This window comes from Pagrus major, chromosome 7 (assembly GCF_040436345.1).
Source record: "Pagrus major chromosome 7, Pma_NU_1.0".
Classification (NCBI taxonomy): domain Eukaryota; kingdom Metazoa; phylum Chordata; class Actinopteri; order Spariformes; family Sparidae; genus Pagrus; species Pagrus major.
The window spans coordinates 30,706,037-30,731,209 of record NC_133221.1 but is presented as its reverse complement, the minus strand read 5'-3'; the positions used below and the strand labels follow the sequence as shown (position 1 = coordinate 30,731,209).

General features: G+C 42.1%; 1 protein-coding gene across 1 annotated transcript in view; it reads right to left on the bottom strand.

Annotated features, from left to right (window-relative positions):
• Positions 1-15,940: 15,940 nt before the first annotated feature.
• skia (v-ski avian sarcoma viral oncogene homolog a) overlaps positions 15,941-25,173 on the bottom strand; it is a 73,970-nt gene continuing 64,737 nt past the window's right edge. Inside the window, exons 2-7 of the mRNA XM_073471068.1 lie at positions 24,085-24,201; positions 22,518-22,633; positions 21,684-21,982; positions 21,225-21,553; positions 18,963-19,193; positions 15,941-17,595 (exon numbers count right to left, since the gene is read on the bottom strand). Coding sequence (XP_073327169.1) covers positions 17,407-17,595; positions 18,963-19,193; positions 21,225-21,553; positions 21,684-21,982; positions 22,518-22,633; positions 24,085-24,201 — 1,281 coding nt within the window. The 3' untranslated portion in view covers positions 15,941-17,406. The remainder of the gene's footprint in view (positions 17,596-18,962; positions 19,194-21,224; positions 21,554-21,683; positions 21,983-22,517; positions 22,634-24,084; positions 24,202-25,173) is intronic.

The following is a 25,173-nucleotide window of genomic DNA, read 5'->3' as shown; positions in this document are numbered from 1 at the left end:
CTACAGATTAACTCTTAATGTTAACTAAGCATATTTGCAGATACATTCAGTTTAACTGAGTGGTCGGCTGTGTCAGCTTATGGCAAAAACCTGGTTGACTCAGCCTGGCTGGAAGCCAGTTTTTCTTCTCGTGAAGAAGTTTTTCAGTTTGCGGTAACAAAATAATGACTGATGAGCCTGGCCTCCAGGCGAACGTTGGCTGGGTTCATCTGTTTGCTAACGTCAGTTTGCTAGTTTCAAAGCTTATGAGTGGACCTGCAGCTGCGTGTGGCTTCACAATTATTGTTATAACTTCTCTGGGACAAGTACAGGTTTTGGTCAGACAAGTGAATTGCTTTTTGATATGTTAACGTTAACAGCCTGCAAGTTTATCTATTTATATATTTGAACAAGCAGCTTGATCTGTTTTCACTTACTTGTCCTTACCAGAGCATAATGGCAGCTATGCAGAATTGCAGTCAGTGTTGTTTCTAAGATTACACAGGAAGATATTTGTGTATGATCTTAGCTCTGAGGTCAGGTAGGAATATGAATCAACTACTTGTTTCAGCTCTACTGTTATTTTACTGCATTTTTGGATGAACTTTTCCTTTAAGCATTTATGGTTCCATTTCAATATGAACTCTTTGATTAACACTGTCTGATGCAATCGAAAGCTCTGCAAAGTGAGTGAAGTTGAGATTGTTTGGTCAATTTCCATCTCCAAAAGTGTCTGAAAATGAACAAACATACCATAAAGACTTTTATCAGACTTTATTTGCCACTAGTGGATTTGTAGCAAATAACGGTGAATTGCAAAGAACTGTCAGCTGATTCTACAGCTCCTCTTGGCTTTCAGAGCTTAGAGTGTCTCAGCTCATTCTAACTGCTCTCAAATAGTCATTTTCAGACATAACAGACAACCCGTTGTTAGAGTAAAAGCTCTGACAACCCCCTGTACACTACCTGCTCAGCAGCAAACAGTTAGAGACTAGCTGGTGAACACAGTGGTGCATTTAGCAGCTAAAGACCTCAATCAGAGCCAACAGAGAGTGAATATTGGACTCAAGCAACCAACAACTCCAAACCAATAATAATGTTGCTCTCAGTGCTGGATGTGTAAACTCTCACTAACATGTTTCATCAAATGAAAGGTAATATGTCATTGCTGTGATCGCAACTTGTTTTCTCTGATCCCATGTGGTATAAAACAAAACAAAAACAGTTTTTGCAGGTTTAAGCTGGTTTTAAATAGTAACCTGCAGTTTAACACTTTAGTGTTGTGTGGTGTGTGTGTTAAAGTTGTATTTCTATGCCACCCGCTCTCAGTTCAGACTGCTGGCTTTAGGAAACATCAAAAAGGATGCACAGATATATACAACATCTCATATTAATCAGGATTTCAGCAGTTCTCAATGTTGAATTTCACTGTAGGACAAACAAGCAAAACTGTATTAGAATTCAGAGCATTTACATTTCCCCTTCATCCATCCATCCGATCCAAAGTGATTTATCCTTGGCTGGAGAAGCCCATCTTATTAGCCATCTCTCAGTGACATCCTGGCAGCTCATCACAGTGACATCCTGCAGGGCTGACTGCGATGGCAGCTGATGTGATGTGTGGAGCTGCTGGATTGACAGGCAGAGTGCCTGAGATGCTGATCATTTTTGTCAAGCTGAGACAGTAAAATGCTGCAGCGACCCATAAATATTGAACCTGCCTAGGGGCCAATGACCTGCACCAGCTGAATGTGGCCTTTCTGCCAAGGCAAGAGGATGTGAATGTGTGTGTGTGTGTGTGTGTGTGTGTGTGTGTGTGTGTGTGTGTGTGTGTGTGTGTGTGTGTGTGTGTGCATGTGTGCGTATTAATGTATTTGGCCCTAAACCATTCAGTGTTTTATAAACCAGCAGTGTTAAAATCAGCTATCTGACAGACAAGAAGCCAGTGTAAAGATGTGATAACAGGAGTTATGTGAAGCACTCTCTTGGTGAGCAGTCCAAATTAAGTGTCTTAATGTGGATGTTAAAATTTTGGTCTGACTCAATACACTCATTGTTTTGGTCCTAACTTCTATCAGTAACTAGAATCAGTAGAGCACATGCCATCTGTAAAGGCCCAGCAGTCCACTTTTGTACTCACTCTCATACACCTGATATTTTTTCATCAAGATCCATGTTTTATTCCTGGAAAAATCAATGAAAATGTTGAAAAACACCCTATCTCACAATGTTAAAGTGAGAAAAAATTGGATCTGTCCCTTTATCCAGATCCACACCAAAAGTTAACGGGGTCTATTCTGGGCCGAGACCCATCCTCCATCCAGGTTTTGTGAAAATCTGTTCAGTATGTTTTGTGTAATCTTGCTGACAAACCAACAAAACGGACACAGTAACATTGCTAAAAAGAAGTCAGACTTTGTCGAAAAACAATGTTATCATGATTGATAGAATTGCATAAAACTATTAAACTGGAATTATCCTTTAATGAATTGCTGTCAGGGTGGAAGAGCTTGAAACAGCGTGAAACTGCATTTTTCAGCTTCTCTCTTCTTTTCTGCACCTGTTTGGTATTTTGATGGCTGGCTGTGAACCTCACTGTGCTTAAATGGGGGATGAGTGTCAGTATTAATCAACAAGCACAGTGTAATGCGGGATGTCAGGGGTTACAGGATTTGCACAGGCGTCACCTTTTTGTTATTTTACTATGCCATTGTGCTCATGAGCAAATCTTTTTCCAAAACGTACCCTTTTAACCGAAGATCTCTTGGACATTTTGACTACAGTCTTCAGAAAGAATGCAAATGTAATAATTTAAAGCTCTTGACCCTATCGGTAAAATCCATTCAGAGGGCCAAAGCCTATAGGTTTGAAGATCCTCCCCAGGGAGTCATAGACTTTGACACTGGTGACAGTGGGATGGTGAGAGGTGAAGAGGCTTTCACTGCAAAAACATGTCATGGCTAAGGTCATTTTGATAAGGTAAACTCCCAAGTTCATTTTGTTTAGAGAAAACCTGCAGAAATATGTGAATGAACTGAATAAAACCTGTGAGCTGAAAACAGTGTTTCTGCTTTAATTCACGCTAAAAGCTTCATTCTAACACATGGCTATAATTATTCATCTGTTATCACTGCACCAGTTGTTACATTACCTAATGGTATTGTTAGCACCTGACATTTAAACATGTATTTAAATATTTAAAGGGCATTACCTCCTCCCGAGCTGGTTAATAGCATTTTCTCAAGGAGCCACAGTTTCAGCTTGAGAGAAACGAGCTGATATAAGATCATTCTGGGATCAGATTACACAACATTTATGTCTCTTGAGATGGTCCAGCTTGCCTGATATCAGACACATTTTGTCCACTTGTTACATATTCATAATCAGAGTCAGTCTACTCGGGGTAGTGGGCGGATTAAAACATCTGGATCCAGGCTAGTCCAGTGCAGCATTAACCCACTAGGTGGCCTCATGGCGGGAAAAAAAGTGCACATGGTAGTTTCATTAGTTTGAACCCATAGCTGTAGATACCAGCCTCTACTGCTATGCTTGACAACTACCTGCCCAAGGTTTACTATGTGGCATTCACTTTGAGATGATTTGATTAATCAAACATTTGTATTGGAATGTGCATCAAGTAAGCATTAAAGCAACTGATATAACAGTATTAAAATGGGAAATTCGACACAGAGCCTCTCGTCAAGGCCTCGTTAACGCACAACATCATTTCAAGTGTCTCAGATCCACCTGAACTCCAGATGACACTCTTTCATATCTGATGACAGTCAGTCTTTGCTTCCTCGTCTACATGGAAATCCGGTTCAGAAGGAAGTGGTAATACTTAAGCTGTTTGGTGACAGGTGAAAATATTCCTGCACTGTAGAAGCAAAAGCTGTTGTCAGTGATATATTTCTATTAAAGTAAGTGTTAAATGGCTCTATTCTCAACAGTAACCACTGTAACGTATGCTGCCTCCTCACCCACACAGGTCATTCTGTGGACCAGCTGATCAAGGGTCAGATAAATGCAACAGTAGCTCAGTGCCACTGACTATAAAAATAGTGAACAGAGCCACCGTGACATCACCCATAGGATTCTGAAGAGTTAGGCTGCATCCAAATGTCGGGAGGGCTGTCCAAACTCACATTTAATCCAGTCCACAAGGGCTCTCAAGTGGACTTTCTGCAGATACTTCCAGAGAGTCTGCTTGGGCTGCAGACTTCACCAGACTTCACTGATTTAATTACCCACAATTCATTGCAATACGAGCATGGCATTGTAGAACTTATGAATGTGAAAACAATTACTTTATTACAACGTTACTGGAATTGTGTTGGCTAAAAGAATTTAATCACATCATAATACAAAAAGGTAATTAAAAAATGCATTTTGTTATTGTAGTCTTCCAGGCTGTCTGTTTGTGGCCTTTTATTTGCTATGCAGTCTCACGCATTCGCAGACTTAACTCGGTGACAGTGAACACGTCACTGTACGTACGACTGAAACCCATGAGGCCTCAATCCTCAAGTCCAGAGGGTGGAAATCACCCAACTCCACCCAACTACCACTAATCCAAAAATGGGCAAAGTAGTGGGCCACCTAGTTGGCAGCTTCTAAGTTACCTGCATTTACACAGAAAGAAAAGGGAATTTAGCTTCGTATTATTTGTCATTACTGAAGTTACTCGCAGAACTTTGACTGCAGGTATATTCACACTAAACAGCCAGAATACCCTGCTGTACATTGCTTGGATTAGCTGAGGGGAAGCCTAGCAGACAGCTTGCAGCTAGCTGTCACTTAAAGCAGCCACACTCTTAAATATGCATTAATACAATATGGACGAGTGACATATACAAAAAGCACTCCGATAAAACTCTTGTAAAGGTTTTTGTGTTAAACCTGTTTTTAATGTTTATTCTGGACTGTGTCAATGTGGTGTCATCCTGACCCTAACCATTCACCCTCACCTTCAAGGTACCAAATCCATTGCTTGTGTTATTGTTGTGTTGAATTACTTTATAGCTTCAATACATGCAGGCCTGAAAAACATGCCAGCATATCTGGAAACGCCCATCCAACCGTCCATAAAAGAAGATTCCTCAAAATGTACTAAATGAATTAAACATGAATAAGTAATTGACGGTACATTATAAAACAGCAGGAGACACGGAGTCAGAGTAAGACTGAGAGAGCTGCAAAGAGACTCCAGAGACTAATGAGCTAACTGTGGGGCGTTCTTCCTCATGTGACTGCTGTAATTGGGTCAGTCAATAGCCCTGTGTGGTGCTGCTGCTGGTTTAGAGGAGCTGAGAGCTGTCTGACATCGTGGCCCACACCGCACTGACATGTGTGTCACTGCCGCAGCCGGAGAGCTGCGTCCAACCAGCCCTGGGTCTGCTTACTAACTGTACCTGGGGTATATGGAGAAAAACATTCCCATTATAATACTGCATTTGAGTTTTGCTCATGATAATGTTTAGCTGTACAGTTTTTGGGTTTGATTTTACCCTTGCATGTGCACGTTCCTTATGAGTGCAGCATCAGAGATCTGTATGAATGTACATGAAATGTTCTGTACTGAGTGTAAACATTTGGCTCGTCGATCTACTCTGGCTTTGCTTTGTTTATTTTTTGCCTTCATTTAGCTGCTTTGTTTATTCACAGAAAAAAGACCACATTTTAAGTCACTTTTAATTATGTTAAAGTGACTACAAGGAACTTTAAAGTGTTTATGAAACAGTCTCTTGATTCCACTGATGATTATAAATGACCTGTAACAGCAAACAAGACCATCAGTGAACAGACTGCTATTTTATATAGTTATTATTAATGCCTGTGCTCGGGTCCGATCACATATATCACATATAAAATCACATATAAGTACATTACCTCATTGTGATCCATCCTGCGGTCTCTCTGTCACTCGCTTCCAAAACAAATGCATGCACCGCCGGCACGAGCTAGCACAGATCTTTACAGCAGCAGGCACTGGTGTCATACCGCTTTTGTCAAAAGGGGCCGCTAGAATCAACAAAAACTGAAAGTTCCTCATAGTCCAAATCCAGTTCTATTCAGCGTAGTCAATGCTTGGTGACCCCTAGATAGCAGACTCCAGAACCACACATGCAACTTTTCAGCTTCCCAGGGAAGTGCCCTTGACCAAGACTCTGACTTAGATCTGGAGATGGTCCCTGGTCACTATGTACGCTGCTCGCTGCTCCGCAGGGACGAGTTAAATGCAGAGAAGTTTCCCTACGCTGTACATTATATGACTGTATGTGATAAAGATATGTCTTCTTTATTTGGATTGGATAGTGTCCATGCAGGGCTGTGGAGTGCAGAACAGCCTTCAGGTTAGAGTCATGATTAGCCTGGGAGGAACCATTGATGATGACAACAAATTCCATTGGACACAGCGTTACGATGGTAACACGGCCATCGGAGCAGATAGTGACTGTTCTGGACAATGCTCATGGTTCCATTGGCTGCACCACTTTTGTTGGAAGCTGCATCAAGCTGCACAGAGCAGATCGAGCCAGGCAGGAAGTCAGACCACGGAAGTAAGTCTTCAGTCAGTAGTAAGGAATGACTGTTAGGGACCACTACCTTGTTAGGCTTCCTGCTATCCACACAAATATTGATCTTTCCATTTTTCTTCTGGCGACAACAACGGGGGACACCCATTCACATTCAGCAGTCTACCCACCATCAATGACATTTGCATCAGCATGTGCTGAAAAAGGCCTTCTGCATCACAAGAGGCTCTTCCCACCCCGCAAAAGGACTGTTTGCCCCCCTCCCATCAGGCAGGAGGCTGCGCTTCCAGAAGCACCAGGCTGAGGAACAGCTTCTTCCCTGACCCTGTGACACTAGTCTGACTCACTGGATGTCCACTGTCAGTATAAGGCCTCTCATTGGACACCTGTTTAAGGCAGCATTGCTTTCTTCCTTCCACTAACTGCGTGTTATTGTTAGTTTTCAAGACCCCCATTGCTACATCAAGCAACAACAGCCTCCAAGCTAGCAACCTAAATGCCAATATCTTCATGTATAACATTTGCAGAATGAACAAACAGTAAAGAATGTGTTGTAAACAGCGTTTCACAAAGTTCATGTAGTGTCTCCTGACCCAACAAGTCTCAAAACTGAGCCTTTTTAAAGGGGTCTGGTGACTTTCTCCAAAGAAGTAGCCTATATTAGTTACTGTTTACTGGATTTGTAAAATTTGGCATGTTAACCGTCAGTATACTTTATTCTTTAATAAATCTGGTGTAAATGTTGTAATCAGTGGAAACAGTGTTCAAACAGCTGCTGGGAGATAAGACACACTTCAGATACGAACGCAGACAGGAAGCACTTAAAACAGGAAAAACAGGCTTTTACAGCGATGCCACGACAAATTGACACGCTTTACATGGAAAGAAACATCTTAATGTATCGTTCTGAATGCTGAATTTACAATAAGGCACCAATGATTTAGAATTTGCTGCAGGCGTTTCACAAAGTTTCTTAAGTTTCTCCTCATGTGACAACTCTTAAAATCCTGCGATTTGTAATGGAGTCTGGGATATTGCCATTACTAGTGACTTCACTTCATTACGTGGTCCACGTCCATGACTTTTACAAACAAAAAGCAGCAACTGTATCAAGAGAGATGCTAAACGGCTGTACTCTGAGAAGCTACAACAGCAGCTCTCAGACAACAACTCAGCCTCTGTCTGGAAGGGTCTCAGACAGATCACCAACTACAAACCAAAAGCCCCCCACTCTACAAACGACTTACAAATGGCCAATGACCTGAACGGGTTCTACTGCCGCTTTGATAAAACATGGGTCAGGCCTGTCACCATCCCGGGGGATCCAAATCAACTCACCCAGACCCACGGCCCCTCCCCCCCCTCCCCAACAGAGGCCCTGGCCTCACCACAACTGCCCACTTCAGAGGCACCCCACCCCCCCTCCTCCCCCACCACAATGACGGCTCTCTTCATACAGGAGAGAGACGTTAACAGAGTTTTCAAGAAACGCAACCCCCGCAAAGCAGCCGGACTGGACTCTGTCTCTCCCTCCATCCTGAAGCACTGTGCTGACCAGCTGTCTCCAGTGTTCACAGACATTTTTAACACCTCATTGGAGACATGTCACGTACCAGCCTGCTTCAAGACCTCCACCATCATCCCTGTTCCAAAAAAAACAAGGATCACAGGACTAAATGACTACAGGCCAGTCGCCCTGACCTCTGTGGTGATGAAGTCCTTTGAGCGCCTTGTTTTGACCCACCTCAAAACCATCACAGACCCACTCCTAGACCCCCTGCAGTTTGCCTACAGAGCCAACAGATCTGTGGATGACGCAATAAACATGGCCCTCCACTTCATCCTCCAACACCTGGACTCAGCAGGAACCTATGCCAGGATCCTGTTTGTGGATTTTAGCTCTGCCTTTAACACCATCAACCCAGCTCTGCTGCAGGACAAGCTCTCCCAGCTGCATGTACCAGACTCCACCTGCAGGTGGCTCACTAACTTCCTGTCAGACAGGAAGCAGTATGTGAAGCTGGGGAAACACGTCTCTGACTCCCGGACCATCAGCACCGGCTCCCCTTAAGGCTGTGTCCTCTCCCCTCTTTTCTTCTCTCTGTACACAAACAGCTGCACCTCCAGTCACCAGTTGGTCAAGCTCCTAAAGTTTGCGGACGACACCACCCTCATTGGGCTGATCTCTGGTGGTGATGAGTCCGCCTACAGGTGGGAGATTGATCACCTGGTGTCCTGGTGCGGAAAAAACAGCTTGGAGCTAAATGCTCTTAAGACAGTGGAGATGGTTGTGGACTTTAGGAGAAACCCAGCCCCACCCGCCCCCGTCACCCTGTGTGGCTCCCCTGTGGACTCTGTGGAGTCCTTCCGCTTCCTGGGCATCATCATCACCCAGGACCTCAAGTGGGAGCTGAACACCAGCACCCTCCTCAAAAGGGCTCAGCAGAGGATGTACTTCCTGCGGCAGCTGAAAAAGTTCAACCTGCCAAAGCCAATGATGGTGCTCTTCTACACCTCCATCATTGAGTCCATCCTCACCTCCTCCATCATCATCTGGTACGCCGCTGCCTCTGCCAAGGACAAGAGCAGACTGCAGCGTATTATTCGCTCTGCTGAGAGGGTGATTGGCTGCTGTCTGCCATCCCTCCACGACCTGCATGCCTCCAGGGCCCTGGGGAGGGTAGGTGGGATCATGGCCGACCCCTCCCACCCTGGATATAAGCTCTTTGAACCGCTCCCCTCCGGCAGGAGGCTGCGGTCAATCAGGACCAAAATCTCAAGGCACAAACTCTGTTTCTTCCCGACTGCAGTTGGCCTCAAAAACAATGCCCGGGTCCCCCACTGACACTGACACTGACACTGAAACTGAAAATGTCTCTACCTCTTGCTGACACCATACAGTCATGCTGCACTAATGAGAAACATGTGATTACATATCTCTTTCACTTTGTTATCACTTATGGTTCTGTCTGTCTCGTTTTCATGTTGTCTATTTATTGTTTATTGTTTATTGTTTGGCACACGCACCTTCGAGACCAAAACAAATTCCTTGTATGTGAAAACCTACTTGGCAATAAAACTCTTTCTGATTCTGATTCTGATTCTGAAGTAGATCCACAACAACCCTCATTTAGTTTCAATATAAAAAGGTATGACAGCCCACACCTCAGACAGAGGTGACTAACGTGGTCATTGTCACTGTCATTCACAAGACAATATGGTGCGTATTTCCTCTAGAAAACATGTTTCTTTTAACCTATTTGTATCATTAATGTAAAAATGAGTGATATTGAGAAATGTATTATTTGTGATTTAAATAATGGCCGTTGCGAATGTATTAGAGACCCCCACAGATGTATGATTTTACTGCCTTCACGGGAGCTCAGACCCTACCTTATGCTCCCATTGGCTCCCACGAAGCTCGAACCCTGCCCCCACACTATTTTCCAGCAGGGGCGCTGTCATTGCATCTTGGGTTTAGCACCACCCAAGACAATTGTGATTGGTTAAAAGAAATGTAAACAATAGTGTTTTATTCCCATATACTAGAATGAGAGCTGGTGCAGCCAGCTCTGACAGATTCTGCATCTCACTGCAGAGTTGTCACTTTTTATTGGTACTGTGTGCTTTCTTTTTCTTCATGTTTTTATTAGTATTGCTAGAACCTTCATTGGGACCTGATTATCTCATTGTGTTCCCTTTCATGTACAACATGTTCTGGAAAGACAGTAAATATCTTCATCCTGATTCCCCCTGACTAGGTGATCATTTTCCTTCTGCCCTGTGGACCTGCTGTGGATGGTTGAAGAAGTTTTCCTCTTCGCTCCTGCTCCACAGCTGTAGATTAGTTCCCCCATACTCTCCAGCTTCCTCATGGTAGTGCCTCAGAGCGTCTCCGAGATGAGAAGAGTTGCAGAGGTCAGTGCTAACCTCCTCCCACAGCACCTTCTCACAGGAGATTTTCTCAACTTGATCAATGGCTTTCGCCCCAGGGTCTTCTTCACCACTGGTTGTAATTCAGCCTTGCTTTTCCTCTGCTTGGACAGGGTTGTTGATGTCAAGCAGATCAGGCAGACTGTTTTTTGTCCTGCTGCTGAACTTCAGTCGACTGACTCGACCTGATCCTCAGAAAGTAGCTCTCAATGCCCCTGTTGTCCTTTTTTCATCCTTTTATGTGCTGAAAACAAAATCAGCCCTGTCTATTTGAGCAAGAGAGTTGCTTTTTAGTCTTAATTTGTTCACAAAGCTGAATTGTTTGCTTCAGTACATTAAATGGAAATATCTGTCCACTTATTTATTCACAAAAAATCTCAAACAAAATGTATCAGAGAGCTGCAAGAGACACAGCTAGTAATCTATATACAAACTGTAGAGCAGTGTTTCTCAGACATGTTGGCTTTTGAAATAGAACTGTTTTTACACACAGGTTGCCTTCTGTATGTCTGTAAACTGTGAATGGTTTAAAGGAAAAGTTCACCCAAAAATTAAAGGTCAATAATTTACCAACACGTACTTACCGACATTGGTAAAAAACAAAAACATTCAGAATAAAAAGCAGAAAATGGCACCATACAGCTGTTTTTTTCAGTTGTGTTTTATGTTTTAATACAAGTCCCCATCTACTTCAGTTGTTTAGGAGAACGCTGCAACATTGTTTTGCTGTGAAGCTCCAGAAATGTTTTGTTGACTACAAAACTTCACCTGACTTCCCATCCGTCACATGGGGGTGAGTAGATAATGACTGAATTTACTGAATTTTGGAAATGTTATCCTTAAATCAAAGAGGACCTAACCCTTACTAGTTTGTTCCATTTGAATGTTTTTTTACAGAGCTGGAGTTCACAGTGAGGAAACAAAGGCTTCAGAGAAAACTGAAAAACATTTTTAGAGCAGAAATATAGTATCGTTGCTGCTTATCATGTTGTGTCTCTAAAAAATCCATCAGACAGCTGCAGCTGATTCAGAACGCTGCTGCTCGAGTCCTAACAAGAACCAAAAAAGTAGATCACATCACTCCAGTTCTCAGATCTTTACACTGGCTTCCTGTCAGTCAAAGAATAGATTTCAAAATCCTGCTGTTGGTTTATAAAGCACTGAATGGTTTCTGATCTGCTGCTAAGTTATGAACCATCCAGACCTCTGAAGTCGTCAGGTACAGGTCTGCTTTCAGCAGAGGTGTCAAAAGTATTCACATTCATTACTCAGGTAGAAGTATAGATACTAGGGTTTAAAAATACTTCTGTAGAAGTTGAAGTATCAACTCAAGCTTTTTACTCAAGTAAAAGTGTAAAAGTACTGGTTTCAAAACTACTTAAAGTATAAAAGTAAAAGTAATGTAAGGGGAAAAAATGCCATTAAGGACAAAAGCTTAGGCTGCGCCACAGGGGCCTATAGTGCACTACCCCACCTCCCCAAAAAAACATTTTTCTAAAGGCCATAATGACTATAATGTTATGGGGCGATGGATCGCGTACAAACCAATAGGGTGTCGGACAGGGTTGGAATTTCGTCATTTTAGGGGCACCAAGGCCACATGACAGGGCACAAAGGCCATTGAGTAAAATTCCATGGTTTTACCTTTCAGATTGATACCATAACAACCTAATTTATAATAAGACATGGATTATGTATTAAAACATTTTTTAATGTCAATATCAAGTTAATGTTACATTAGAAAACAGTTTTTTTAAAGTACATACAAAAAAGAGTGTAAAAGAGTGTAATTCACACAGAAAGTCGGCGCCGCAGCTCCAAAAGAGGCGTGACGGTACACGTCATGATGATGACGTGTGTTTTTTTCAATGTGTTTTCCCCGGTGTCCTCCTGTTAATCTAAACATGTATCCGCTGACTGTTTATAATCATATGGATGCTGTTATAATGTGCTGTGATTGGGATCCTGACCCACCAAACATCCTGTAAAATGACAAAGTTACGTTTTTTTCTTAATTACATAATCGCCATCAGTAAACAGGATGCTGTCTGACTCTATCACTTGCGGGGAGGGAGGCTGTTTATGGGGGAAAGTTCACTGAAGTCTTCACCGCAACAAACATTTGGCGAGTTAAAGTTTTTTGCCGGGGACGCTGTTTTTCGGGCAGAAATGTAACGAAGAGTCGGTCGGACTTCTCCACGAATAACTGCGGTATTTTTTTCCTCATATAAGTTGCCAAAGACACAACCAGTTACTACGTTACTGTTGTATGGTCATGTAACGTTGCTTTGTATCTATATTTTGTTGAGTGAAGGATCTGTACAGTTATCAGACAGTGAACACCAGACCGACACGCCCCCGCTCCGCGCCGCCGGCTTATCCGTTCACACTGATTCGGTTCGCCAATACTGTGCCTCTCCGGAGGCGCATCAGAGGTGCAGCAAAATTTCACGAGTAACTAGACTATTTTTAAAATGTAAGGAGTAGAAAGTACAGATAATTGTGTGAAAATGTAAGGAGTAGAAGTAAAAAGTTGGCTGAAAAATAATTACTCCAGTAAAGTATAGATACCCAAAATTTCTACTTAAGTAAGGTAACAAAGTATTTGTACTTCGTTACTTGACACCTCTGGCTTTCAGTCCCTAGAGTCAAAACTAAACGTGGAGAAGCAGCGTTCAGTTATTATGAAGCACATATCTGGAACAAACTCCCAGAAAACTGCAGGTCCACTCCAACTCTCACCTCTTTTAAATCAAGGCTGAAGACCTTTCTGTTTGACACTGCTTTTCACTGAAGCAATGTCAAGGCTGTGAACTGCACTGTGACTTTTTTCTAGTCTTGTCTCTTTTAACCCTATTCTATTTGAGCCTACTTTCCTATGTCTTAACTTGTTTTAATGTTTTGTTTCTCGATGTCTTCCTACTTGTTTTTAATGTATGTTAAATGTAATTTTTATGCTCCTGTAAAGCTCTTTGAGTTGCCTTGTGTCTGAATTGTGCTGTACAAATAAACTTGCCTTGCTTCTGATTTTGAAATCCTGACAGCAGGACAAGCTTCCCTCCATGGACAACAAATATTTTTTTAGTGTACTGATCTAATTTTCAATAATGAGATGAATTAGCAGAAAATAACTCTCCTCTGCAATATTCCATTGTTTACCACACAGGCGGCAAAAATAGGAAACTGGGTCATTCAATCTGGACAAACAACTTTATTTCTGGTAATGCATCTATACACTGTACATTCAGTCACTGTAGTATATAAGCATAGCTATTTTCAAACATAATCTCATAAAGTCCTTTACTTTACAATATAGTCCGTGTCGTGAGAGAAGGGTAGGGGTGTTGTTGGAGGAGGGATGAGGAAAAAGGCGTGAAAAGATGAGGGAAACAAGGGAGATAGATGAATACGCCAAGCTTTGTTTCATACTGTATATGTGGCATTAATAAATGGGAAAGCTTACGTTTACCTCTTACATAAAAATATTTCTAGACTTGTAAGGTTTACATAGTATTAGCAGCAGCACAGGGCTAAAAAGATACATGAGGATGAGGGGGAAACAATCTGCAAGGTGGCGTAGTCACGTGTGTGTTTGTGTGTGTGTATATGAACGTGTATGTTTGTGTGTGTGTGTGTGTGTGTGTGTGTGTGTGTGTGTGTGTGTGTGTGTGTGTGTGTGTGTGTGTGTGTGTGTGTGTGTGTGACCCATACTGCAGGTCTGCTATCTGATACTGAACACGCTGTTAAAAATATATATGAACTGGTGAAAAAAGTCATTCAATATAAAGACTCTACAGTAAAAAAAAAAAAAAAGAAATGGATTAACATGTTTATGAAGGGTATATTCTCTTACGCACTGCATTAACTGTTTTTGAAACATCTCAGTTAAAACACAAATTTAAAAAAAAAAAAACAACAACAAAAACAAGACGGCTATTGTAAGAAAAGATTTCTTTTTGAAAAAGGAAACACCATGTACATATATTATACAATATCGTAAATGAAAAAAAAAATATTTACATTTGTAAATTCTTATTCAAATCTTCACAATGGCTAGTATTTGTCTATTAATATGGACTGTTATTGCTGCTTTACTGTCCATTATTTAGCAAAATGATTCTCTTTTAGAAAACAAGACTTTGTCAAACAGCTTTTTTTCGTTTTGCGTGGGAGAGTGAAGAGCCAATGTTGTTATTGTCTCCGTTCTTTTGTAGAAAACCACGAGTCAAGTGAAGTACACATAGGCTATCAACTCTTTTGAGTGTAAAAACAACTACAAAATGTACCAATTTTAGGTCTGCCAAAGCTGCAGACGCAGTGTCGTTCTCTGAGCAACATCAGCAATGTTAGATAAGAAAAGGGCTTTTAACATAATGCCCTCTTTATTCTCCTCGACATGTCTGCCTCAGGACGAGTCGACAAACCGGGAATAAACAGTTAAGTCTTTATATACAACCCAAAGTAACAATTCACCGAAGCAAGTGGCTTTTCAAGGTCTTCTATAAAAATTGTTTGAACATGCATATCATTGATATCAAATGAAGAAAAAAACACTCATTCAGAAACAAAAGCCTTAAGCATCTAGCATTTGTTCAATTGTTCTCTGCATTGAAAAAGAAAAAAAGTTTGTAAACTGGTCGGTTTTCGGAATACTGATATATATATATATGTATATATATATATATATATATATTTTTTTTTTTTATCAGAGCTGCTGAGCGAGGGAGGGGCTTTTAATTTAAAACCTGCAAACAGGAAGTTGATGAGAGGCCCAGCCCCAACAGCTTCATCATCAGTTTTCCTACTCTGGAAACCTTTCGCCCTCCTCCAGGCACTTGAGGTTGTCCAGCATTGCATTTACAAAAATTGTCTTCTTTTTTTTTTTGCTGTGTTTTGTTTTTTGCCAGCGTGAAGTCTTTTTTTTCTTACGAACAACATACTGTGTTGCTTTCTTGATTCTTTTACCTTTTCTAAATAAGACAAATTGCTTTATATTGCATAACACAATAAAAACCCTTACATGTACAGTATCAATGCCCAATAACTGACTATATGTATGGCAAACTTCATGTATCTTAATTTTCATGCATAAAGAAAATGAGTTTTCTATTGAAAAAAGTGAACATAACAGACGAGCAATAAAATATCTCCACATTTAAAACAACATCAACAACCAAAGGAAAAATAGCATTAACACAATGTACATTATGATAGCATTGTACCCACTATGTGATGGCAGATTCATGGCCTCTGCCTTTGGAATAAAAGCGGATTTTATTCCTCGAACATGTGACTGTTTGTTCAGGCTCCTGGAACAATTACTGACGCAAGTTGTTGACCAAGTTTTGTCAAATTGATTATGAACAGTAACCGGATACTCTGGTGACTTCTGTGTCAATTACTTTACAAAAACAGGAAAATGCGTTGCCCAAAACTTTCCAACAATCCCAGACTGCATCAGTAAGCAACAGGTGGAGCCTTTTTTTCTTTCTGTTTATTTACAATACTTTGTCTTAAGAAAACAGAACAACAGTATTTATCAAGATGCATATAATCAACAAAATGCTTAATGGATTTATATGGTAGCAATCATGTATAAGTTGATGTTTTCAAAGTAAGATTGAAGACAATAGTGGGAGTACAATGCATTATAACAGTATTTTGTTATGACAAAGTGCGATTCATTATTGTAAAGTTAAAAAAAACAACATATATTTATATTTACATACCTTAATTTAATTAAAATGAACATTTTGTGGTTCTTGCCAAGGGTGACCCATCCAGCCCACTATGATTTCATACATGGAGTAAAAACATGCCGGCTTTCATCACTCAAACGTGACAAGGTGAGAAAACAAGGCCACACACATCTGGAGTATTTCATCTTTAGAAGACAAAGACTTCAGGGTTTTGACCCCAATGCTTAACATATGGCAGCCTGTGTGTGTATGTGTGTGTGTGTGAGCAACATTGGGATGCTGATTGTTGGGTATCATCCCAGACAAGTGCTCACTAAAAAGGTGACTTTAACACAGCATGTTTCTATTTCCAATTCCCAATCCAAAGAGAGAAAAAGATCAACTGAAGCCCACCCACTGTGTTTAGAAATTAGAAATAAATGATTTTATAAAACAACAACGGGAAGAAAAGACAGGTGGCTTGAACTTCAAGCTCGATGCTTTCCGCTCAGTGGACTGCAATGGCTTCCTGAAAAACCTACAAAGCCACGGTGGCACTGTGGAGAGTTCATTTGCATGTTTTGTTCTTCTAATTTATTTGTATCTTTTATATTTCCAAAGTCCAATAGCACAGAGAAACAGAGAAACCTTTTTTTTTGTCTGTTTTTTTTTTTGTTTTACATATCGCTATGTAGTCTCTTAAATAGCTTATAATGTGTTCAAAATCCTCCATCTTCGTCATGGCGAGGGACGGTGGTGGAGACTTTTGGGGATTAAATGTGAGCCCTGACCTCGTGGCCACACCGCTATAACACCTCCCAACAGCTGTTTTACTCTGATATCATCATCTTTCAGCATTTATTATCACAGACGTCTGTCCAGAAGTCTCACCCCTTTATGTTGTCAGAGAAAATCCACGCACAAACGCATTTTGTGCAAAATGTCTGTTTTCCTTTCAGTCCTGTGATCCAGTTTTCAGTTCTGTGAGTTTGGAAGTTGCAAGTCAGTGCTTGGTTTAGCAACATGTCTCCTTACTGCTCCCAGTCATTCTCCAGGGAAACCACTTATTTGATTTTTCATGGGCATGGATACAGGTCCTCAATTCTTCTCTCTGGTCAGAGGTCGAGTCTTTTATTTTTCTGTTCTGGAGGGAGTACGTGATGGACAGTGGTGCAGTGTGGCCGGCCCAGGACTCCTGAGGATGTTTATGGTCTGAGTTGTGTGTAAGATGTTGGGGATCATGGTGATGGGGGGTTTGGACGGTGAGGATGGCTGCTGGGTTACTTGTCTGCTGGCATGTCCTTAAGCATCCCCTCATTCTCACTGCTGGATTTGGGCCAGAGTTGCTGCTGTAGCTCCTTCACCACCCTCTCCAGGTGCTCCCTGGCCTCCCGCTCCTGCAACAGGTCGGCTCGGAGCTGCTCACGGTCGGCCTCGGCGTGCTGCAGCTTCATCTGGAGGTCTTCGATCTGGAAACACAGGAAACAGCTGAACAGATCTGACTACAGGACAGTTTGGAGTGTAATGGTCCAACCATTGAGCCTATTGTAAACAGGTGAGCTGCTCACACTGACTGTTCATGGAACTATTTCATTCATATGCCTGTTTACATGTTACAGAGTACAGGCCTGCACACTATTCTAAAACAGTGTCTCAGGGTTCCAACTGTGGAAAAACTGACATTGTGTTTCTCAATGAAGGTATATTAGACCAAATCTTAAATGGTTGTAACACTGCCTTGTTAATGCACAGTATTCTTTGACCATCACACCTTCGAGCAGGTAGCCTTGTTGTAGTGGAAACGCACTGGGCTGATGTATTGAGTCAAACTGAGTCAAGCCAAGCCAGCACGTGTGTCTGAGGAAAAACCCACAAATCTGTCCACAACCTAATGTGAGAAACAAGACATTGGCTACATCCTCATATTTATGTCAAGTAGATTTCTGAACTTGCCAATTAATGATAAGATTATCTTCTCTCTCTCTGATAAAGGTTGAAACAGATTCTAGGAAATCCATGGCTGCAATGAAACCCAGTGTTTCTGATCAGTTTATTTCCCTGACCAGAATTTGAATGACATTGTGTGATCACTAAACTATTGTTTTATTCTATAAAAAGGCTAAAAATTGCAAGCTTAGCTTATGTCAATCTAACTACCAGGGACACAGTCACGAATAAAGAAAATTCATATTTTAACTTATATTTCAAGATACTGCCTCATGTATCAAGCTGATACAGTAAACATTATCTCCGAGAGCACTAGGATCAGTTGAAACCTTTTGAAAAGTTGCCATTTTTCTTGTCCAAGCCCAAGCTGCAGCTACATAAACGTCTCCATCTTAATGACAGCCTTTCAAATGACTGCAGTCTCTGCAGGGAGACGCAGCTGGAGAGCATAACCTCCCTCTTGTTTTGTCTAATCTGCATTTCCCATGGTGCCTGAGGGAAGTCGACGTCTCTTCCTGTTTCCTTTCAGAGGGGGACTTATCATACGTCTGTGCACTTGGGGCTACACCCATTTATTTTTGACTGGGGAAGAGGAAATGTGTTTTTTTGGTTGCCTATTCCTCTGCCGAACTTGATAGTATTCCAGACAGTGAAACTCTAAAACAATTACTCTGAGGGTGTTGAAATACTGGTCTAGATTTAATTTGTATCACACTGAACTGGTAATGTCTGTCTACATGCACAGCCTGGTTTGGCTTCATTTTTGTCCCATGTTTCTCAAAAGTATCGTCAAGAGATTATCAAAGTTTCATCTTAGAAATTTGACGTTCAAAGTGTGACAGCTTCTTGAAACCCTTCACAAGCTACGTCAACATGTGCACCAACTGACCTGTGCAGAGTATTTTGCACGAAGACGTCCGGCCTCACAGCCTTTATCACAGACCCTCAGCTGTCGGGCCTGCTCCAGTTCCCGCTTCAAACGAATCCGGGATTCGTTGGCTTCCTTCATCTTCTTCTCGCTTTCGGCTCGCAGACGCTCGATTTCCTTCCTCAGGTTTCGCTTTGCCTCGGTTGCTTCCCGTAGCTTCTCCTTCTTGGCCACTCGCAAGAACTCCAACTCCTATGAAAAAAGAAATCATAGAAGTTACCATCAAAGAGAAGTACTGACACAGAAACCTGCATTTTTAACAGTTTAAATCTGTAACTGAGCAAATGCAGTGTCCTGTGGTGCTTATGCAACTGCTGTGAATGCATCTGTCACATGGTTGTTTTACTGTCTCTGAGCTGTTGACACCCGAGATCAGGGACTTGTTACAGTAGGCTGCAGTGTCCATGTCAGTGTTTACACTGAACCAAGTCAGGGGTTAGGGCAATGTGTGGGCTGACAGAAGTAAGGTTTCCTTCCTCTGAATCACTGAAAGTGTGTGTGTGTGTGTGTGTATGTGTTGTGGTATCACGCCCATAGCCTACCCATGGGAACATAGCAGTTGGGACAAACATGTCTGTCATCAAGCTTTGTTTGTTTCTTACAAAAAGAGTGAAAGGAAACAATCCTCATCACACCCTTTACTCTACAGAGGCTTTACATAAGAACTCTTTCAGCACCATCAGGGTGAGACTTACTCCAAGAAACACAGAAGAAATTATACCAGAGGGCTGTATTAAAGTAAACCACTGTTCATTTAGCTTGCAGGATGGTTGGATTTGGAAAGTGAAAGTGGATTGCTGTTCTCTGCTCAGGATGCATTTTGTGTTGCTCACCCACACAGACTCCTTCGTCTGCACTTTTTTTGTTCTCGGTCCAAGACCAAAAATAAAAATGGAAGTCTGGCCTTTCCCTTCCAAGCAACATCCGCTCTCATTGTTATCACTTGCCAACTCATGCTAAGCTCCGCGGACAGTGATAATGACTTCTAATCCACTTCTGCGTTTCGATGCCTAAGCTCAAGTAATTTCCTCCGTGTCAACTTTGAAAAAGTTCAAGAACGTCGGGGGAAGCTGAGGGTTTGTACGAGGTGTCATGGGCAGCTCGGCTGGGAAATCCCATTCTCTCAGCCAACAGTGACACATCATCATGCTGTGTTCACTTCAATGAAATCATATACTATGTAAATATAGCATATCAGTGTGAGATAACAGACACTTAATCACACCGGTTGTAGGTCTAAATACTGATGGCTATGCAGTGATATCAGGCCGTTACTATGGGCAACATAGGAAACTTATTCATAAGTCACTGTTTGTATAACTCTAATGTGTCCTGTTTAATTATTTGCCAAACAGACAATCACAGCTGACACATCTGACTGGTTGGTGGCCTTGAATGACACCAAGGTTCATGTAGAGCAGTTAGTTTGAAGTTGTTTGCTCCTATATGTGGTGTGATCATTGAAAAGACTTTCGAAATGTCGGTCTCAAGTTTAATTAACTGTAAATGTACTATTTATTAATGATGGTAACTGTCCAAGTCCAACTCAGGTGTCAGGTCAGCTCAGAGAATCAGAGTCAAGTCTTGAGTCTGTAAAGACCAAGACTTGCCAAAATCTCAAATTCAATCTTGGTGAGTCCAAGTCAGGTCATAATGTTTTAAGTAAATGAAAAAAACTCCAAGTCATATCTCAAGTCACGGAAAGTTCAAGCCAAGTCTCAAATCAGTTTAGTCTCAAGTCCTTGAAGGCAGGTCCACGTCAAGTTAGATAACAAGTCAAAATGCTCTTTCTGGTCTCTGAATGCATTGTCAGCAGCATGGCATTATTCTTTCAAACCCTGTTTGCTTTTCCTTTAATTGCTGGGAATTTTGAGGACCCCACATGTTACATGGTCAAAATTAAGACAAGTCAGGTCAAGTTTCAGGTAGGTCAAGTGTCAGACCTGTCAAGTCAAGGCCAGGTTTGTGGCTTGATGTGAGTGCACATCTCAAAGTTGGCTTTGGAGCTGTTGGAAGTTGTACCTTGTCAATCTTACTGGAGCTAGGTTAGAATTTTCCCCTTGTTTTCAATCTGTGCCAGATTAACTTGTCTTGGACCTGTCTTAACTTGTGCACGAATATGAAACTGATGTCATGTTCTCATTCAACAGGGGGAAAGATGACAAACAAGCATTATTCCGAGCATTTCACACTATTCTTACAGTGATTCGGATGGAACCGTACCTGCTGGAGGCTGCGTTTGGCCTGCAGGGCAGATCCCAACTTCTCTTCCTGCTTCACTCTCATCTTAACAATCTCGTGCAGAAACTTCTCCTTTGACTCTTTGGAGTCCAGCCCACTGTCCAGCGCCTGTCTCAGGCTCTCCAGCTCTGATTCCAGCCCCAGTTCTGGAGGGGTCACAGGGGCTGCGACGGGTGCTGCTGCAGGTGCGGTGACCTCGGCCGACGTTATGGTGCAGATGGGCCCTTGAGCGCCTGGCGAGCTCAAGTCCTTGGCTGAGCTGCTGGACGAAGTGAAAGATGGTGACGACAGGGAGGACAGGGAGGAAGTGACTGTTGGGAGAGAGCAGAGGCACAAGACGGTGAGGATTGTGGAAAAGCTGAAATGTGAGTCGGTTAATCACGTCAAATCTTGGCAAAAATTAGCTGGCCAGTTGAGCCTTTTATTGCGTTCTTTGCTTACATTCGTCACGGCTCTCCACTTCGATCTCCACTTCAGAGTCTTTGTCTTCCTGAGGTGGTGGTGGCTTGCTGGCAGCTGAGGACGGAGGGCAGGGGGCCTCCGGCGTTGGGGGCGGGAGCTCCCCTGTGGCTCTTCTCTTGCGCGGCCTTGAGTTGGCGCCCTCACCTGGGGGTTCACCTCCACTTGGGTGGGAGGTGCTGGGTACTGAAGGGGACATGGGACCAACCTTCCCCAGGGGCAGCGGTGTGAGGGCAACATTGGGGGCCACAGCTTTCTCCAGGCTCTTGTAGTTGTAGAAGCTAAGAGGAAACCAGACATTTTAGCTGTGTGTCATGATGTTTACTTATAATAACCTAAATCAAGGTTACTCAGCTCAAAGAGCTGAATTCTGCATGTAAGTTAACACAGCCAGCACCATATTGTATGATCCCATTTTAACAGCCCATGCCAACAAGGGTAGAGAAACATTCAAATAAAGAGCCCGCAGCTCTTTCCTCCCACTTTAAGAGAAACTGGGCCAGATCAACTGTGATATGGTGCAGCCTGCACTGGCATCACCATGCCAAGTGGGTGCCCACAGCATGTGTGTGTCAAATGTGTGTGAATGGCGGCGTGTGGGAGGCAGTGGTACAGTCAGACTTGACCCCTCTGACACCAGCCTACCCAGACAAGTGAGAGAGCATGCTGGGAGCTCATCAGATCCAGCTGAACAAAATGGCTGTCATCTCTCACAGCCCAGATATTTTATTGTTTGCTATTCATTTCTTTTGAAGTGAGTCTAGTGAAAGTGTCTTCCATTTTGGATGCAGCTGTCCTGCGATGTACTAGGCTCACCTGTCTCTCAGCAGGGCCAGGGGGTGACTGGAGGGCTCCTTATCACCAGCAGAGATGTGGGGGGACCAGGGTCTGAAAGCTGATGGCCTCTGCCTGGGTTGAATGCAGTTAAGCCCCTAGAAAGAGACAGTGGTAATACTTTTAATCACAAGAAATAAATTCAAATTCATTTACAGATGGTACATCCCGGGAGCTCAATAGCAGTTTCTCCATGTTGTATACAGTTGAGGCTGCTACTTTAGCCTACTTTGGGAAACATAAACGTGATTCTACACAAAATGTCTCAAATCTCAAATGTTATCTATATACTTTGCCTATTTAAAATACTGTCTAAGGTTGAAAAACATTTGGATTTAGATCAAAGTATAAGTAAACCATGTTATAAATCGAATGAGACATTCAATGCCTACTTTCAGTAGCTGACAGTTTTGATACTTTGTACTATGGACACATATTTGAGGGGAAAGTATTGAGGTTTGTTACACAGCCCTAGTGTAGGGTTAGCCTAACTCTAACCCATGATTTCAGCGTACTGACTGAATTTGTTTTATAATTAAAGATTTCGACGCCTGCTTTCCCTCAGCCTGCCTCAGCTGTCACCTGGTCTTTGGAGCTGGATATTGGTGGAGAGATGTAATTCTATATCCTGAATTTAGCTGCGTTTTGTTGTAAAATGTCAGCGCAGGGCTGGTCGATATGGACTTCAAATGATATTGAGATTTTTTAGGCTTTTCTTGTACATGATATATATCTCTCAATATTTTGAAATCTCCTTGACAACACTTCATAAATGCTAGGACTGGTGCGACAGACTCCACAGACATTTTTTTTTTTTTACCAAATACCTCAATATCAATATTGTGACAATATTGTGGGGATGGTACAACCTTCACAAAATATTAACACAATAAGATTTTTGATAAATAATCATCAGTAATGTGGATATAATGACTAAGTGGGTTAAGACAAGTATTAGAACAAGTAGAACAGCCTTACAAACCAGTAAACCACAACTCTTATGTCATGTCAATGGGATATTCATATAATGCAAAAATATAGATCATTGAATATTTCTGGGCTTTATTTCTGATCATAAATATGAGTGGGAGTGGTATGGAATAATATATGGTATTATGTAAGGTATCCTATGGTATAATAATAGTAGTAGTGTTACAGAGTGCATTAGGTTGCAGTGAATGTTGCAATTCTTCCATGTAGAGCAGTGATTGAAGAAGGGTTGGTTGTTAAAGTATACCTCCATTCTCACCATATCTCCATGGCAGATTTTTTTAAGGAATATTGATCTTCACAGGGGACATCCATCATTATATTCTGGTTATATTCTGTTACACTGCTCTCTCAAACACTGCTCCATCTCAGTAAGTGAATCCTTGGGGCTCGTGGCATCTACAGTTACGCCCTCTGTTAGCACCGCTTGCCAAATCTAAATTTAAGCGCTAGCCTCATCCGAAAACTTCTGGATAATATTACATGACATTTCATCTCAAGCACCGTGCATCATTATCATCAAAGACAACATCTCCTTCCTGAGCTTAGCGGCACCAACCTTGTTGGAGGCGGACAGGGACTGTAGCCAGTCGTGCTGCTTCTCTTTGTCAGCCAGCGGGGATTGCGATGGGAAGTCTTCATGTTTGGACTTTTTGAACGGGATGGGATCAGACACCTGGAAGAAGAGAAGGACATTTGTTTTAAGCTTTAAAATGCAAGAAAGCTTATATAAGTGAAACATGTCAGCATTTAACTCATTGATCATATTGAAAAGTTTTCCTACAAAGACATACATGCTAAAATAAACTCTTGAACGGTACACAGCGGTGTACAAACAGGTTTGAATGTGCAAACACATCTGAGTCAATTATTTTTCCCATGTGATGTAAATGCACCACTAAGAGCTGTCACACTGAAATGTCAGTGAACTGAGAATGCACCCAATAGTTTCAGACAGACCGATAACTGTGTGTGTGTGTGTGTGTGTGTGTGTGTGTGTGTGTGTGTGTGTGTGTGTGTGTGTGTGTGTGTGTGTGTGTGCGCGCGCGCAAGGAAGCCTGATAGGTGAGTGCCAGCAGAGGTGTCTGATAGCTGGAGGAATGAGTGTGTTTAAATGACAGTCTGGTGTTGACTTTGTGTGTATCATTGTATGGCGGGGGGACGTTGCTTTAGGGTTGCCAAGTTGCACTCGTACGCACACACTCAGTCCAGGCTTTGGCACACACTTGTCACACACAGAAACCAATACAGCTAGGTGTGTTTGCTCGTGGTTAGAGGTGACTGGGGCAGTGTGTGTCTGTGTGCGTGTGCGCGTGTATCTGTCTATTATACACAGATACACCCATACAGACAGACAAGTAAGGGTTTGTTTCTCTTTCCCCCATTTGGCTGGCTTAGTGGCTATGACCTCAGCCTGTCCAAGCTGTGGCTGTCACTAGCTGCCACACACACACACACACACACACACACACACACACACACACACACACACACACACACACAATCTAACAGGAATTGCAATGCAATTCTCAGTGCTTTCAGCTTTGCAAAAAATAAAAAATCCAAATCTAACACATTTGTGGACAATTTTTAATGCTATCTTTAATCTAATTTTAGTAATTTATAAAGCCAAAGCTGGTGGAAGACA